The following is a 17,480-nucleotide window of genomic DNA, read 5'->3' as shown; positions in this document are numbered from 1 at the left end:
GGGCTTCGTCTTCTGTGCAGTAAGGATAAAAAGTAGCAGATTAAGAACAACATGGAGAGGATTAGGAAGGCGGTTGCCGCCTTGAGAATGATTGGGACAGGGAATGTATGGGTGTGCTTTATACAATTGATGTATGTATATGTATGGATTGTGGTAAGAGTTGTTGGAGTCCCTAATAAAATGTAAAAGAAGAAAAGAGAAAAAAATGATTAGGGCAAAGACTGTACAGATGTGCTTTATACAATTGATGTATGTATATGTATGAACTGTGAAAAGAATTGTATCAGCCCCAATAAATTGTTAAAAAAAAAAAAAAAAGAAAGAAAGGCGGTTGCCTTTTCCTGATGTCAGTTTCCCCAGGATTAGCCCCTGTAGGTAAACTCAGGTTTGGGAATGCAGGTGCCAGTTAGGAAACATATCAGCTGAGGAGTCAGAAGATCCTGTCAGATCTCTGCCCTTCCACCTACAATGGCTTTACCTTGTGTGACCTGTAGGTGGAGGTGGAGCAGGAGCAGGAGGGGGAGGGGAAGAATTATAAGATAAAAAAGATAATATCTTTAAAGTGCCCAACAACAGATCGCTCTTTCTCGTCTCCTTTTCCTTAAATATAATCGCACTGGTAGGGTCCATGGTGGGGCATAAGGATCTCAGCCCATGTATTTTTCAGCATCGCGACAATTTCCACAACCTCACTCAGAGTCCCTGGTACCTGAAAGCTACTTGACAAAAAGACTGTGGTGTTTCCCTACCTTGTCGTCCTTTCCTCACCCATTACCAGTCATGGGATCTCTCCCCTTACCAGTTCCTTTGGCAAGTGGATCCTGGGGAAGATGATTCCAGCTCATTGGAGGGCAGAGAGTGAAATTTGGTTTGTTCCCTGGGAATTGCTGTTATTGGGTCAACCCGAGAGAAGGAAGGGCAAGAAAGGGGAGGCTAGAAGTGTATGGGACAGAGGGAGGAGACAACGTGGGACCGAGAACTTTCAGAGAACGGAACAAAACGTCATGTGACAAATCAGAATCCCAGTGACAGGGAACATGGCTGCTTCCTCTTCGGTGACCCTGCCCTCTCCACTGATACATTAGCCCAGAGTGAGCTTTCTTCTTCATTTTTTCTGGAAGGGTTACAGCACAGATTATGCCGAACCTCTGACGCCATGTGTTTTCCACCTTTCTAAGTCGCTAGTACTTGCTTCTCTTTGTAACTGAAGCGGACAACATCATTGGCACGGGTCCTTGTGTTCCCTAGAGCATCAGACATGGAACTAGTTCACAACAATATTTATTAATGATATAACACAGTGTGGCCTTTGAAGAAAAATCTTTATTTGAAGTCAGTGCTAGAAAATTCATAATGGGAATTCCGGGGAGAATGGCTAGTTAAGGGCACAATGCCTTGTTTTGCTCTAGAGCAATGCCATTTTTCTTTCTTCCTTTTCTCTTTCAATGTTGCCGGTTTTCATGGAAGTTGTGGACAAGACTATTTTACTCTTACTTCATCTCAAGGGATTCTTCCTTATATCTGCCCTGTGCCTTTCTGACTTGGGGAGATTTGGCTTTCCCTTTGAAGATCTTTTTGTGGTCTTTGTCCAGTTTTAGCCTCGTGATACTCACCTTGTTGGGTGAGTGTTCGCGTGGACAGTGCGCCATTACCTTCGCGTCTCTGCGTCCGTTCAAGGTAGGTGACACATTTCTCCCTGTAAACCTGGACCACATGGCCAATCTGAGGACCTTTACAGTGTCTTCTCACAACCTGACCTTCATCTTCCTTGTGGAGGGGCAGGGACCAAACATTGTATGTCTGTTTCAGTTCCTTGGAAAGAGAGGAAGACAGAATCTTCCTGAGCACGAGGATGGGAAAGTGTATTGAGATGCCTTTGCGGGGTTTTGCTCCGGCTCTAAGTCACAAAAGGATTGAATTTCATTTTGGCTGATGCCCCTTCAGCTACGACCCCCAAAAGGGCCCCACTTTAGTTCCGCTCTTGATTCCCTCTAAAATCACCTTTGTATCTCATGCATTATCCCTCGTACTTATCTCCCAGTCATCACTCCTCATCCCTCTGCTCCCTTCAATATGCTCCCTTTCTAAAAACACCCTCTGCAATGCATTATTTCAGAAGTCGTGGCTCCCTGAGTCTGGTGGTGTATGGACTTCATCTAAATCTAACCTGCTTTTCAAGGTTGATAACTCATTGCCGCCATGTCAGCTCTGACTCAGAGGGACCCTATAGGACAGGAAAGAACTGCCCCTGTAGGTTTCTGAGACTGTAACTCTTTAAGGGAGTAGAAAGCCTCCTCTTTCTCCCACAGGGAAACTGGTGATTCGCAACTGCTGGTCTCACGGTTAGTAGGCAGGACAGTGGGCAGACTTGCTGGAGGGCAGTGTTTGCACTGGGAAACTGTAAGAAATGCAAAGGGGTTTCAAAAAGTTCATGGACAAATTCTGTTATCTGTCAATTCCACTTTCCCCCACTAACCTTTGGAAGCCCCCTTCTCAGGGAACCATTGGAAAATAAGGGCCAGGTTGTGGTATCCCTAATTCTAACCACAGGGACTCTGGTTAGTGAACCGTGTGGGCATGATGAATCACAAGCTTTAGAGAGTCCTCTCTGTTCTGATCTTCTCAGTTGAGAAATTTCAACTGTCCCTTCGTTGATGTGGACTTCATTCAACCCCAGATCAAAGAAAGAGATAGACCTGTGCTAGTTGTCAGCTCTGTGTTTTATACACAAGTTCTAACTGGTGGAACAATCATGAGAGAAAGACTCTTTGCACCCGTCCCCAGGTCATGGTTTCTTCTTCCGTCTGGGCGGCCCTTTTCTGTCAGGTTTCACAATCTGTTTTTCTGGGGGCGCCCTGTTGCCTTTACGGAAGTTTGGATGCTGCCAAGACCTCCACAGTCTGGTTTCTGATACGTGAAGTTCCTTCTAACCTCCCTTTCCAGGCACAGAAGGAGCTGCTGAATAGGGATAGCTGCAGCTTGAGTTACAGATACATCTACAGAAAGACACCAAGCAGTGACCTCGGTCATTTCTACCCCACCGTCAGAGCTGGGATTAGGGTAAGGTGCATAAGAACCTCACTTTAGGGACAACCTGTAGGGAACCCCAGAGGACTCGAGAATCAAGGTGAATAATATTCTAATGCAATGTTTAGAGTTAATGCAAAAAGAAAGCCCTAACAGAATATCAAAACCTTAAATAATAGGGTCTGACCTTGCCCTAGCCCTAGTTCACTTCCCTCGCCTCACCCTAATTCCAACCCTGTCAGATCAGATCTCAAATTAAAAGTTGGATTATTTTGTTCGTTGGGAAGTTTTCCCTTACTTTTGTTTTTGTGGTTTTGTAAATGTTGAGTCACAAAACACAGTGTCTCTGGTTTACCAGTGTTTGGGTGCCCCTTGAACGTTGTACCCAACTCGAGGGCCTCATTTCGGTGACCCCAGCACCACGACTCACTCTTGACTCTCACCAAAAGACCCATGGGGAACAGACGAGGCATTAAAACATAATTCAGTACATTTTAATTTCTGTTTTATTGAACCAGAATGAAAACGTTCCAGCTCAGCACTACTGGAAGAACAAGAGGATGCTGGTGAGTGTGCATTTCGCTGCCGTGTCCCGCGACCACAGTGCAGGTCTGCTGCCAGAGGAACCAGCGCCAGTCCCCGCGAGAGAGGAGCAGAGGCGCGGATCCCATGTCATTCGATAAATCCCTGGAAATTAACTGCCCCGATGTCATCGCAAGTGACAAGAATGAACCCCTCCTTGGAGGAAAGGTGGTACCTGCAGGCAGGATACCTGGTGCCTTCGATGAGCCTGCAGACCGTCATTTTGAATCTTATGCTGCTCTGGAAGCAGGAAAGGATAGTCTGGTTGGGGCAAGCCATCTTCTGGGGCGAAGTGCACACCGCGTTGATTTTCAGAGGCCTCTCATGGATGAAGACGTGCTCCCGTTTGCAGGTGTTGTCCGGCTCCTTGACGACTCGGTGTAAGATCATGAAGTTGCAGTACCGCAGGGCGACAGCACTCTGGGGGTAGTCCACATGCATCTGCTCTAAGGTGGGTGCCCCGAGGTCTTCCTTCATCTCATTTTCCCAGAACACAAGCAGTAGGAAAATGATCACCATGAATATGAACAGAGGGATGAGTCCTTTTGCATCTTGGGCCTTAATTCCTATAAAGTAAGGGGACACAGAAATGACAGGCAGTAGTCCTTCACCCAAAAATCCTCCCTGCCATCCAGTCAATTCTGACCCAGAAAGTGCCCTGGCAGCTTAGTGGGTTGCCTGTCGGGTTCTGCTCCTGGGGAGGTGGCAGGGGCGGGGAAGATGGAGCTGCAAAGGGTCACAGGCTCGGAACCACAGGGCCAGTTCTGCCCTGTCCCCTCGGGTCACTCTGAGTGGGCATAGACTCCATGGCAGGGAGTTGGAGTCTGAGTCCCTGAACTCCTACGGCCCCAATCTCTGATGGTGCTGCCCTATCTTTGAAATTTATTTTCCTTGCTAATTAAAATCATGCTGACGCTGCAAGACCCAACTGGAGGGAGAGCTTTTCCAGGAAGCCAGGCCTGGTTCTCTGAGCTCTCAGTTGGGTATTTAACGGTTTGCTCACCATCCCCCTCAGTGTTTGTTTTGCCTCCCCATGCTGCTCGGCTGGCTCTAAGCACCATGTCTGCTTCTCCTGGTCCTTCAAAGGGCTCAGCAAGAGCTGAAGCTCTGGACCCGCTCGCTGTCTTTCCCTGGCTGCGTCCTTTCCACTCCTTGTGCTCCCAGTCCCTTTGATTAATCTGTCCTTCCTCCTTCGGTCCCAGTCTCTCCTTGTGCAAACTGGCTGCTGCTGTCTGCTGTCTGCACTTACCTGCCCTTTTTGCTGGCGTTCTCATAGGCAGCATGCTCTTGCGATCAGGGATCTGAGAAAGTCCTGTGTGCCTCTCTGCTCCCTGGCATTCACTGGGGCAGAGCCAGCTGAGTGTGAGGAGGGCCAAGGTGGAACGAACGAAAAAGGAGGGACCTGCAGAAATGTGTGCTTTAGTGCCCTTGGGGAAGACTGGACATTGCCTTCAGCGGGAGAGTGGGGTAAGGCAGGTCCTGAGTGAATCTTCATTAAACACTCGTGGACTTTTAAAGACTGCATCTATTCGAAGTTCTGCTTTGTGCCAGGCATACTGTCATCTATCCCCTGCATTTCCCATCAGGTTTTACTACATACCTGTGAAGGAGAGGCTGGCTCTGTCTCACTGATGAAGAAAGGCATGCAGAAAGATGAAGGTGGGGGTGGAACGTGGCAAGGGCAGCCAGACTCCCACCCTCTCGGCACTTTCCCCACAGCTGCAGCAAGTGTCAGCACCATGTGATGCCCGGGCCAGTGCAGAAATGGTTGTCTAGAATTGACATTCATCTGAAGAAAGCCTTGTACTCCTGGAGGGGTGGATTGCCAAATTCTGCCTCCCAATCAGTCGAACACTGGAATCACCTGGGGATCTTTTTAAACTACTGGTGTCTGCCTTCAGACATTCAACTTGTTTCTACCATGAGGAATTTGGCTTCATTTGGAATTGGGCGTGCCCTGGGTTTGGAGATTATTAAAAGTCCCCTCCTTGCGGTTCTAATATGTAGTCAAGTTTAGGAATCCCTGGTCTATGGTATACTTATGAAACTTACATGGGGACCTAACATGAAGCCAGCTTCTGATTAGTTGATACAGGTTCAGGTAACTTCTTGCCCTAAAACAACTTTTCTTTCGAAAAGTGAGCTACCAAGTCTTCTCTACATAGTTATGTCTTTCTAATAGGTAAGAATGAAGCCATCTGAGGAAGCGGGCATGCGGTTCGGTGCTGACCAGTCAGTTCCGACTCATCGCCCGACCCCATGCCCAACAGAAGGAAGTGCTTCGTGGGCTTGTGTCATCCTCACGGTGATCGTTCAGTTTGAGGCCATCGTGGCCGCCATTGTGCCAGTCTTTCAGTTGAAGGTCTTCCTCTTTTTAGATGACCTTCCACCAAGCATGGTGGCCTCTTCTGAGAATTGATCTCTCCTAATAAGATGTGTGGGGGGAGGTCAGATGCTGACAGACATCCTCCCTGAAGGCAGTTAGTCGCCAGATGACACGGTAGGCCCCACTCCCTGCTGTTCAAGCACAATGGACAGGCCCGAAGTCATAAATTTGGTTCCTGTAGGTGGAGTTCACACCCACCGATAATGGTCTCTATCAGTTGAGCCAGGGAACAGGCCAAACCAGCTCTGTGACAGCCAAAATTAGGCTGTTATCCTGTATCTAGGATCCGTCCATCTGGCCACACGTATACCCCCAATCCCTCCTCTTCCTATTGTCTGGATACCCCTAGATCACCCCCTCCCACTACTGTATTACCTATAGCACAACCCCTTCCTATGACATATGTCTTTACCTGTAATTAGGGAGCTTGCATGTCCCCAGAGAATATAAAAGCCTTGGTTAGCATTAAATATCTATCTCTCTCCAAGTGGACCACCAAGCGGGGCTGAGGTGAGCATGCTACCATGAAATGTGTCTGACTCCATTATTTCAATCTCTTCTATCTCTCATGCTCTCTATAACTTACTATAATCTTTACTTATTATCGCTGTACAATTGCGCCTACCGGACCCATGATGATGTGTCAGGGGCTGGCTTCCCCTGGCAAAGATGTCCAAAGTATGTGAGACTAAGTCTCTACATGCTAGCTTCCAAAAGACCAGTCTGGCTGTACTTCTGATTGCCCTGGTCAGAGGGCCCAAGACCAGTCTTGTAAGCAATTCTGTCTATCATCAAGTATGTGTCCCGATCATGGTTCAATCACGGCACCATTAGAGGGGAAATTTCTCTTTGAAAGCTTTCACAAGTATCTGTGTCATAATCGCCTGCGATGCCCTGAACAGTGGTCAGTGTCTTCCAGCTGTTTCCCTGCTGGATTCTTATATGAATGTCACCTTTAGTTCCTGTCGGGGCAAGTCCTCACCCTTCGTTGCATCAGCAAAGGGGCTGAAAGATTGGAGGCCTCGGATAGTGGACATGGTGAAGGGATAAAATTCCTGCGGGGCTGCCCGGGTCCTGGTGTCAGGCGGCAGCAGCGGCCAGAAAACGGAAATCAATAAGTAACAGCTGCGCCCAGGACATGGGATTCCGCTGGGGCATCTGCGGTGGCCAGAAGAGGTGGGGGAGGAGGAGAGGCTGCGGCGACAGAGCGGAGGAATACACGCGGAAGCACGCTGTGTGATCCAAGGGGGGTTTTATGAAGGACAAGTTCAGGTTTTACATCTCAAAGGGGTTCTCAACGGGGCACCAACAACCTCGTGGAAAAGAGCACCCACGTGTGTGGACCTGGGCTGTGGGGTGGGAATCCCGGAAGGCCAGAAGCCCAAGAACCCTAGAGGCTGAGAGCATGTGGGCCAAGAAGCTGTGTCCCCACCCAGCCCCCGAGTAGGCCCAGAGCGGCTGTATGTGCATCCACTAGGCGAAGGGGTCCCTCCCCCTCCACCTGCCTCTGCTGCCTCTGACCAGGAGCAGGGTAAGAGAGCAGGCCTTTCCACAGCCAGGATCTTTCAAGCCTCTGCCTGGGGAGGCTTGGGTGATGGTATTGCTTGACCCTACTGGCTAGGTTAAGCCCACCTGGGTGATGTCATAAGCCTGGGCCTAGTTTGGGTGCCCAGGTGTACTTCCCACCTAGCTGGGGGCTTGAGTATGAGCATGGTCAGTTTGGGGTCTTCATGGGTGTTCAATGGTTGCTTGATTTCTTTCCAACTTCCTCTAGGGGAGCATTTGCAGGCATGGGGGGACAACCCCCTGTCCCTAAGCTAGCCACCTAGCAAACCTTCAGAGAAGCGTGACTGCTGGCAGATCCATGTGTCAGTTGCAGGCTAGACTACAGAAGTGAAAATGCGAATATGATTGGAAAGCATACACAATGCTTGACAGAATTGTTTACAAAATAGGTCCAAGACACTCCAAACAAGGCCGTGAGAGCATGAATGGGGTACTGCAACCCCAGTACCCCAATCTCCATCAAGGACACACCCAGGCAAGCCCCTAAGGGAGTCTGCTCCTGCCTGGGTTGGTTATGGGGACTGGTAGTAACCCACTTTTTAACACACAAGGCCTGAAGGTAAGACTGTTCATATGCCTGGTTAGGAGTCAGAAGGTTTATATATGCTTAATTCACATGGGGATTGAGCTGCAAATGGATTTGAGGCGTTCACTCTTATTCATAGCCTTCTGCAAATCTAGTGCTCAAAAGTTAAGCTCTAGTATAGCTTGAAAATTACAGAACTGTTTCCAGAGAAGCTGCTAACTGCTGGAGGCAATGCCCTTACAAGCCCCTACGCTCTTTTCCAACGCCCTCACCTGACCACTTTGCCCAGGTGAGGTAGACAGACTGGGGCCTGCCCTTGGCCAAGAGCAAGCTGTTCCTGATCTTGAGCAGGACATGTTCTGAATCAGAGGGCATCAATCTCAGCCCCCAACCCCCTGCGGTTACATCCTCGGGCTAGGACCATGGAAGGTCCTGTTTTCCTTCAGGGCAGTAGTTGGCAACCTGTGGGTCGGGACCCCTTTGGGGGGATCCGAACAACCGATTCACAGGGGTCGCCTGAGACCATCGGAAAACACATAAATATTTCACAATATGTAAAATTACATATTGTTTTGTGATTAATCACTATACTTTCATTATGTTTCATCATGTTCAAGTTGTAACAATGAAAATACATCCTGCATATCAGATATTTACATTGCAATTCATAACAGTAGCAAAATGACAGTCATGAAGTTGCAACGAAAATAATTTTATAGTTGGGAGATCACCACACCATAAGGAACTGTATTAAAGGGTCGTGGCATTAGGAAGGTTGAGAACCACAGCTTTAGGGGAAAACCAAGCCATTTGTTGTGTTGCAGCTACGGAAATTCAGGCCTTGCCCATCAGCTCAGAAAAGGTAGGTTGAGGGGAGACTGACGTTTCTGACAGCCACTTGGTGGGCCCCCTTTCCTTCAGTTTTCAATTTCTGAGAATGCCTTGCTCCTGTGATCAAAGGTTTCTCATCTGTGTCCCAAGGCTGAGTCCTGAATAGTATCTCTTGAATCTACACACAGAGGAGAAAGCACCATTCGTCCAGTTTCCCCCAGCAGCAGTCAACTTCAAGGACACTGAGACCTTGCCCACTCCTCCAGGGCTCTGCTCTCCTCCCTGAGTCAGTTGCAGTTTTCCAGCAAATCAGATACTATGAATGAAGGAAGATGAATTATGATCTTAAACCTCAAAAAAACACTGAGCCCAAGGAATCCAGATGCTCTGAAAACTCCCTGTTCAGAAGTTCCCAACTAGAGCAGAAAGAGCAGGGATTTGAGATGAGGCCTGTGACCTGATGCCTGGTTCCCTGGGCCTCATGGGCCTCTTTTGAAAATAGCACCGGTGAATTGTGAGCAAGACTGCAGGTCCTGTTCACGTAGGATCTGTTAGATCTCTCATGGGAGAGATAGCCCTCGGTCCTTGGCTTCGCTCTAGTCTAGAAAGAATTCACTCCAAAGCCTGGATTGTGATCCAAGTGAGTTTTTGAAAGGCATAATAAGTTGGGGTTTGTTTGTTTGTTTTTGGTCTAAGAAGTTTGTTTGAAAGTTATAAGACGTTTCAGGTTTACACAGGCACCCTCAGAGGCCCTCATGCCCGCACAGCCTGCCTAGAAGCTGCTTGAGAGAGAAAGTTGCGCAGTGGGCTCTGGGATCCTGCCTTTTCAATTCCTCTGCTGGGAGGCATGGCTGATGATCCTGGTCGACTCCACTGGCTGAATTGAATTCACCTGGGCCAAATGGGCCAGTCCAGGTGTAACACTCACCTAGTTGTACCACCCCTTTGTGGTTGGAAGCTTGAACCTCTGAGCATGCACAATGGACGTCCCAGTCCCCGTGCTGGCTACCTAACAGGTCCATCTTGTCACTTAAGTGTTCTCTCCTGCTTTGGCCATTCCAAGGATTCAGGCAGAGCTTGGGATGTTTCAGCCCTGTCAGAGGTGCATCTCTTATCTTTCTCCCCCCAGCCCTTTCATAGCTTATGTCTCTTCCACCGATGAGGGTCTGTGTCTTATCTGCTCTTCGTCTCTTTGTGCTGAAGACTTATGTGGGGAAACAGGTCTCTGCCTCTCCTTTGGGACACCATTTCTTTCAGATTCCTGCCACCGACACCTCTCCTTCCTCTGCCCGCCCCCGTCTAGCTAACATTAGTATTGGTAGAAAAAACAGTGTAACTATCATGTGGGAAGTTGGCATAATTTGAGCACCCATCAGGCAGCCTAGTTGCTGGAAGGGGACTCAATTGACCAGACTGCTAATAAAATCTCTTCTTCTTTCCCTCTGTGTTCCTCTACGAGTGGTTCTTAATGGGGCTCAATTGCTCCAGGACAAGGATCCAATGTTTGTGGCACTGTTAGGGAGCTAGAGGCAGAAACCATACATGCCAAAGCCTCCCTCCCCCCTTAAAGGAAGCTGGAAGCCAACCGACACAGGCTAGAGGGCATGCATGAATTCAGGTCTTTGAGACAGGAAGCCAGTACACCTGGGTGGGCCCCAATTAAAGCCAGGTGGGCTTAATTAAGCCAATGGGGTCAACAGTATCATCGACCATGCCTGGTGGGGGAGACCTAAAAAGCCAGAAACTTTTAGACCACCTGTCTCTCTCTCTCTTCCAGTGGCTCCTACAAAGTTCAGCGAGGCTGGACTGCGGTCTCTCTCTGGATTGTGTTCCGTTTCTGAAAAATGCCTGAAACGGCTTCTATCCTTTATAAAAACCCACTTGGATCACAAACCAGGCTTCGGCGTGAATTCTTTCTCTTGGCAAGCCAAGGACCGAGGTATTTCTAACCCAGAAACCTAACAGTAGCACTCCGGTTAGTACTTGGATTGCCCATGCAATGGGCAAGTGAAAAAGCCCAGTGAGCGCTCACTTTCCCCAGACGGGACTATGTTCTTGTTTATGGGAGCTCAAAGTCGGTTTCCAGTGGCTCCCTACCCACCCTGTGCTGCAGCAGAGCCGTGCTTTAAAAACACAAAGCAACTTGCTGCTTGTGTTATTCACCTCCATCCCCATGTAAAACATGTCAACCGCTCTCCATTGGTGTGTAGATGGCGAAGGAAGCCCTTTCCTCTGCCTACCAGTGTCAGGGGAAGCCAGCCCCTAACACATCATTACGGGTCCGGCAGGCGCAATTGTACAGTGATAATAAATAAGGATTATAGTAACGTTATAGAGAGCATGAGAGATAGAAGAGAAATATAGAAATAAATGGAGGCAGACACGATTCATGGTAGCATGCTCACCTCAGCCCTGCTTGGTGGTCCACGTGGGGGGGGAGAGCGAGCTTAATGCTAGCCCAGGGGACATGCAAGCCCCCTAATTACAGGTGAGGACCCACGTCACAGGAAGGGGTTGTGCTATAGGTAATGCAGTAATGAGAGGGGGGTGGTCTAGGGACATACACGCAATAGGGAAAGGAGGGATTGGGGGTATACATGTGACAAGATGGGTGGATCCTAGATTTAGGATGGCAACTTAACTTTGGATGTCACAGAGCCAGATTTGCCTGTTACCTGGCTCAACTGATAGAGACCATTATTGGTAGGGTGTGAACACTTGGTCACAGGCCTCAGGGAGAAATAGTTTATGGTCCCCCACAGCAGGGAGTGAGGCCTGCTCTGTACTCTGGTGACTAAACTGCCCTCAGGGAGGATGTCTGTCAGCACCTGACCTCCCTCCACAGACCAGGCCTTGCATCTGTAGCCTCACTTCAAGCCGCTCTTTCTTCCTCTTGATCTTCCTGCCACATCCTCTTTTCATTTACCTGAAGTCACCAGTCTTCCTTACAATTCAAGGTTTCCGACAGAGCTACTTACTTCATGGAATATTTCTAATATCACTCATCACTCCCCGCTCTACCCCCTTAAGTCCCATGCCCTTCTGTAACCTAGACTTGCTCCCTATTTGTAGTGAGCTTACCTCTCACTGTATTGACCTCAGTCCTCCCTCCATCCTCGGTGGAGTCAAAGACAAGCTATATGATGCGCAATGATTTGGCTGTCTGGACAACTCTGCCAGGAGGCTCATTCAGATGGCTCCTGTGCCATCAATGGTCATGGTTTTTATCTGATGCTTATTATGGACATTTCTATCTTGCGAATATCTTGGGAACTGAGTGATGGGAAAGTATATGACGCCTCCAAAATATGCATTATGATATAAAATATGTGACCTCTATGCATTTGGAAGGCAAGAGGGACTCCATCAGAACAGCCTGCATTGCATGCAGTTGGTCTCCCCAGCATGGAGGTAGAGAATTGGCTCCACTGCTCCAGACACGAGTCCTTTATTCGAGGCAAGATTTTCTTTTATGAAACAAGAAATCCCAAAGGAAGCTAACAGCCTGTTTTCACATGCATACAATGCAAAGGCTACATTTTTCCAGTCTTGGTCATTCGTGTAATAAATTAATTCTACTTTTTCTGTTTTTAAAGATCTTGTATGGTTCCACAAGAGAGCAATAATCTGCTGCATGCAGAGTGCCTGCAATATGACAGATGTTACCTAAATATTGACTCAATAAATACTGAGTGAATGAAATAATGCTACATTAAAAAAATATTTTTATCTTTAAATATAGTACTATAGGGTTCTTTGCAAAATCCAATCTTGTGTGAGAATTACATTGGTGGGACCCTATATCTCCAAATGGATATAAGATCAGAATGATCAATTTAAGAAAATTGTTGATTCATCTACTTACTACCTAAGACCTATAATCTATAGTTGCTCCTCTAAACTCCTCAATTTGGTTCTTAAAAACAGCTCAAAGTTATTTATTGTCTGTTTATCTTTATATCTAAGGTGTATTTCTTATAAGCCATATTTCAAAGGTTCGTGTTTTGTTGGGTTTTTAAAATCACTTTATTAGGGGCTCATACAACTCCTATCATAAGCCATACATACATCAATTGTGTAAAGCACATCTGTACATTCATTGCCCTCATCATTCTCAAAACATTTGATCTCTGCTTATGCCCCTGGCATCAGCTCCTCATTTTTCCACCTCCTTCTCCGCTCCCCACTCCTTCATGAACCCTTGATAATTGATAAATTATTATTTTGTCATATCTTACACTGTCCGATGTCTCCCTTCACCTACTTTTCTGTTGTCCATCCATGTAGATCTTTGTGATCTGTTTCCCCTTTCCACCCCACCCTCCCTCCACCCTCCTCGTATCACCACTCTCACCATTGAGGAAGCATTTAGGCACTAGAGGAAAGTTGTGTGTTTCATTGTTGCTATACTGTAAACCAACTGGCTCATCTCCTCCCCACAACCCTTCCGTGAGGGGATGTCCAATTGCCTACAGATGGGTTTTGGGTCTCCACTCCATACTCCTACTCATTCACAATGTAATGATTTTTTTGTTCTGATGATGCCTGATACCTGATCCCTTCGACACCTCATGATCGCACAGGCTGGTGTGCTTGTTCCATGTGGACTTTGTTGCTTCTCAGCTAGCTGTCCACTTGTTTACCTTCAAGCCTTTAAGACCCTACATGCTATACCTTTTTATAGCTGGGCACATCAGCTTTCTTCACCACATTTGCTTATGTGATCATATCGGGGAGGTAAGTACACAATGATATGATTTTTTGTTCTTTGATGCCTGATAACTGATCCCTTCAGCAACTCGTGATCACACAGGCTGGTGTGCTTCTTCCATGTGGGTTTTGTTGCTTCTGAGCTAGATGACCACTTGTTTACCTTCAAGCCTTTAAGAGCCCAGACATTATATCTTTTGATAGTCGGGCACCATCAGCAATCTTCACCACATTTGCTTATACACCCGCTTTGTCTCCAGTGATTGTGTCGGGAAGATGAGCATCATGGAATGCCATTTTAAGAGAAGAAAGTATTCTTGCATTGAGGGAGTCTTGAGTGGAGGCCCAATGTCCATCTGCTACCTTAATACTAAACCTATACATTTATGCACATAGATCTATTTCCACATCCTCATATATAAATATATTTACATATGTACATGCTTTTATTTAGACCTCTATAAATGCCCTTTGCCTCCTAGCTCTTTCCTCTATTTCTTTTTACTTTCCCCTTGCCCCATTATCATGCTCAGTCTTCATTTAGTTACAATAATTCCTCTCGGTTACATTACCCTTGATCACACCCTACCAGGCCTCCTACACCCTCCTCACCACTGATTTGGATCACTTGTTGTTTCCTTGTCCCTGGGTTTCTTAACACCACTTCCTCCCCAACTCCACCCCCCCCACCTCCCTCTCTCCCATATCCCGAGAACTGTTGGTCCTATTGTTTTCTCCTCCAGATTGTTTATCTAGGCTATCTTATTTAGACAGACCTGTGGAGATAGTAACATGCACAAAAATAAGAAAGAGCAAAACCAAGCAACAAACAAAAACAAAACAGCAAGAAGCCAATAAAAAAAACAAAACACCAACAGCAACAAGAAGGAAAAGCTTGTAGTTAGTTCAAGGACTGTTTGTTGGCCTTCAGGAGTGTTTTCAGTAGAGTCTGATAGGGTGCCACGCCCTGGACCCAAAGTCTATTTTTGGTATTCCCTGAGGACCTTGTTGCTCTGTTCCCCTTGCTGTTCTGTTGCACACCTTTAGTGTTTTGCCTCGGTGTGGTGGGATCAGATCAGGCACAATTCTCACACTGTGTCCCCAGTGTTGTCTCCTGTAGGGCTATGGGTCAGTGAGGGATGTCGCATCTCATAGTGGGGCAGCCCAGTGGTCTTCTCTGTGCATTGGCTGTGCTGAGCGGGAATATCGTCCTCAAGGCTTGGTGGTCCAGTATGTGCTCCACGCCCCCCCCCCTTCATTTTCTCCCGTGTGCTCTGATCACATATGTCCCTCTCCCCGAGCTGCAGCTTCAGTGCTGTCTTCTGAAATAAATTCTTCTGGGGGAAGGAGGGGCAGCCCCTCAGACCTCTCCATGGTTCCCTGCTCCATGCTAGTATGTTGCATTCACATCTTGGAGCACTGGGTTGAAGTCTGGTCCCTCTTTCTCTGTGGAGATATAAACAATACCCTCCCCTTGGGTGGGAGAGTGCCCTGTTCCCCCGCTACACATTTCTTTTTTTCCCTCTTTTCCCTGCCTCATTTTTAGTTGGCTACCATATGTATACCTAGATTTGGTCTGGCTCCTGCCATACTACCTGGTCCTCACCCCAGAAATGTTTGTATATAGTAGCTTTTTCCCCTTTTTGTATTTTTTAAAACTTACATCAGTGGACTCATGTTGTATTTGTCCTTTTGTGCTTGGCTTACTTCGCTCAGCATAATTTCCTCCAGTTCTTTCCATGAAGCAATGTGCTTCATATATTCATCACTGTTTTTTAGCGATACATAGTGCTCCATTGTATGTATGTACCACAATTATTTTAATCCATCCATCTGTTGATGGGAATTTGGGTTGTTTCCAACTCCTTGCAATTATGAACTGTGCTGCAATGAACACTGGGGCAGAGATATCTGGCCGTGGTTTGTTACTTGCCTCTTCTGACTATATGTCAAGTAGGGGGATTGGTGGGTCGAATGGTAGCTTGATTTCCATCTGTTTTAGATATCGCCAGATAGATTTCCATAGTGGCTGTACATACCTACAGGCCCACCAGCAGTGTATGAGAGTTCCTGTCTCCCCACAGCCCCTCCAACACTTGTTGCTTTCTGATTTTTTGAATTGGGCTACCTTTGAGGGTGTTAGGTGGTATCTCATTGTTGTTTTAACTTGCATTTCTCTTATGGCTAAAGATTGGGAACATTTTCTCATATGTTTATTGGCCATTCGGATTTCTGCCCCTGTGAAACTTCTGTTCAGGTCTTTTGCCCACCTCCTCAATGAGTAATTCGTTTTTTTCATTTTGGAAGCTAGCAGAGTATTGTAGATTTTAGTAATAAGGCCTTTGTCTGATGTGTCACTGCTACAGATGTTTTCCCAGTCCATGGACTCTCTTATTACTCTCTTGGTGAATTATTTTGATGTACACAGGTGTTTTATCTTCAGTATATCCCACTTGTCAATTTGTGCCTCCTCTGTGTTTGTGTCCTTCCCTATTTCTGATAGCCTGTGTATTCCCTGCGCCAAGGTTCTCAAGTTGGTCCCAGGCTCAAGTTTTTTATCCATTCTGTTAGTCTTTTAACTGGTGAATTTAGTCCATTTAAAATCAGTAGTGTTGTTGATAAATATGGTTTTGTTGGTGTCATTTTGTTGTGGGCTTTTAAAAAAATCATTTTATTAGGGGCTCATACAACTCTTATCACAATCCATACATACATCAATTGTGTATAGTACATCTGTCCATTCATTGCCCTCATCATTCTCAAAACATTTGCTCTCCACGTAAGCCCCTGTCATCAGTTCCTCATTTTTCCCTCCCTCCCCGCTCCCCCCTCCTTCATGAACCCTTGATAATTTATATACTACTATTTAATATAGTTCTGGAAGTTTCAGTTAGTGCCATAAAATATAAAAAAGATATTAAAAGTATCCACATAGGCACAAAAGAAATAAGAATTTATGTTCAGATGACATAATCCTATATGTGGAAATCCCCAAATATTCAATTAAAATTGCTCAAAATAATAAAAAAATTTAGCAGCAGAGCAAGCTATAAGATCAACATACAGAAGTCAGTTGGCTTCTTGTAAAGATGATACTGAAAATGATATCAAAAGAACAATACCATTTATAATAATTACACAAAAGGTAATTTAGGAATAAATCTAATCAGAGAAATAAAATAACTTATTTAATGAAAACTACAAACCACTTCTTTAAGAAACCAAAAGAAACTTAGACAAATGGAAGAAGCTATCACGTTCCTAGATAGGCAGACTAAACATTGTAAAATGTTAATATTACCCAAAATATTTCACAAACTCAATGTAATTCTAATCCAAAGTCTAGCACACTTCCTCCAGAATGGAAGGTGACCCAGGATAAATAAAAACTATTAAAAAATAAAAACAAATTAGGAGATCTTTCACTCCAAGATTTTAATACCTACTATATAGTCACAGTAATTAAAATAGACTGATACTGGTACAACAATAGGTATGGAGACCAATGGATTAGAATAGAGAACCTAGAAATACAACCCAATACCTATAGACACTTAATTTTTCATAAAGGACTAAAAACATTAAATGGGCAAGAGAGCTTTTTCAACAAATGGTGCTGGAAAACTGGATCTTCACCTGCAAAAGAATGAAACAGGACCCATACCTCACATCATGTACAAAAACCAGCTCAAGATGGGCCAAAACTTAAATACAAATTACACATGTGTAAATACCATCAATGAAAAAAAATAGGACAGGCTTAAGGACCCTAATGCAAGGCATAAACACACTACTGAACATAATGAAAAATATCCACCCTTATATTTTAAAAAGGAAAAGAAAAATTTACAT

The 17,480-nt window shown here is 46.0% G+C and overlaps 1 protein-coding gene across 1 annotated transcript; it reads right to left on the bottom strand.

Moving 5' to 3' along the window:
- Positions 1-3,699: 3,699 nt before the first annotated feature.
- On the bottom strand, positions 3,700-4,128 carry RNASE12 (ribonuclease A family member 12 (inactive)). Its single transcript, XM_075532359.1, has one exon. The coding sequence runs from the start codon at positions 4,126-4,128 to the stop codon at positions 3,700-3,702; it is 429 nt and encodes a 142-aa protein (XP_075388474.1).
- Positions 4,129-17,480: the final 13,352 nt, after the last annotated feature.

The sequence above is a fragment of the Tenrec ecaudatus genome, chromosome 14 (assembly GCF_050624435.1).
Source record: "Tenrec ecaudatus isolate mTenEca1 chromosome 14, mTenEca1.hap1, whole genome shotgun sequence".
Classification (NCBI taxonomy): Eukaryota; Metazoa; Chordata; class Mammalia; order Afrosoricida; family Tenrecidae; genus Tenrec; species Tenrec ecaudatus.
The sequence above is the reverse complement of the archived record's forward strand: the minus strand, read 5'-3'. Positions and strand labels throughout refer to the sequence as shown.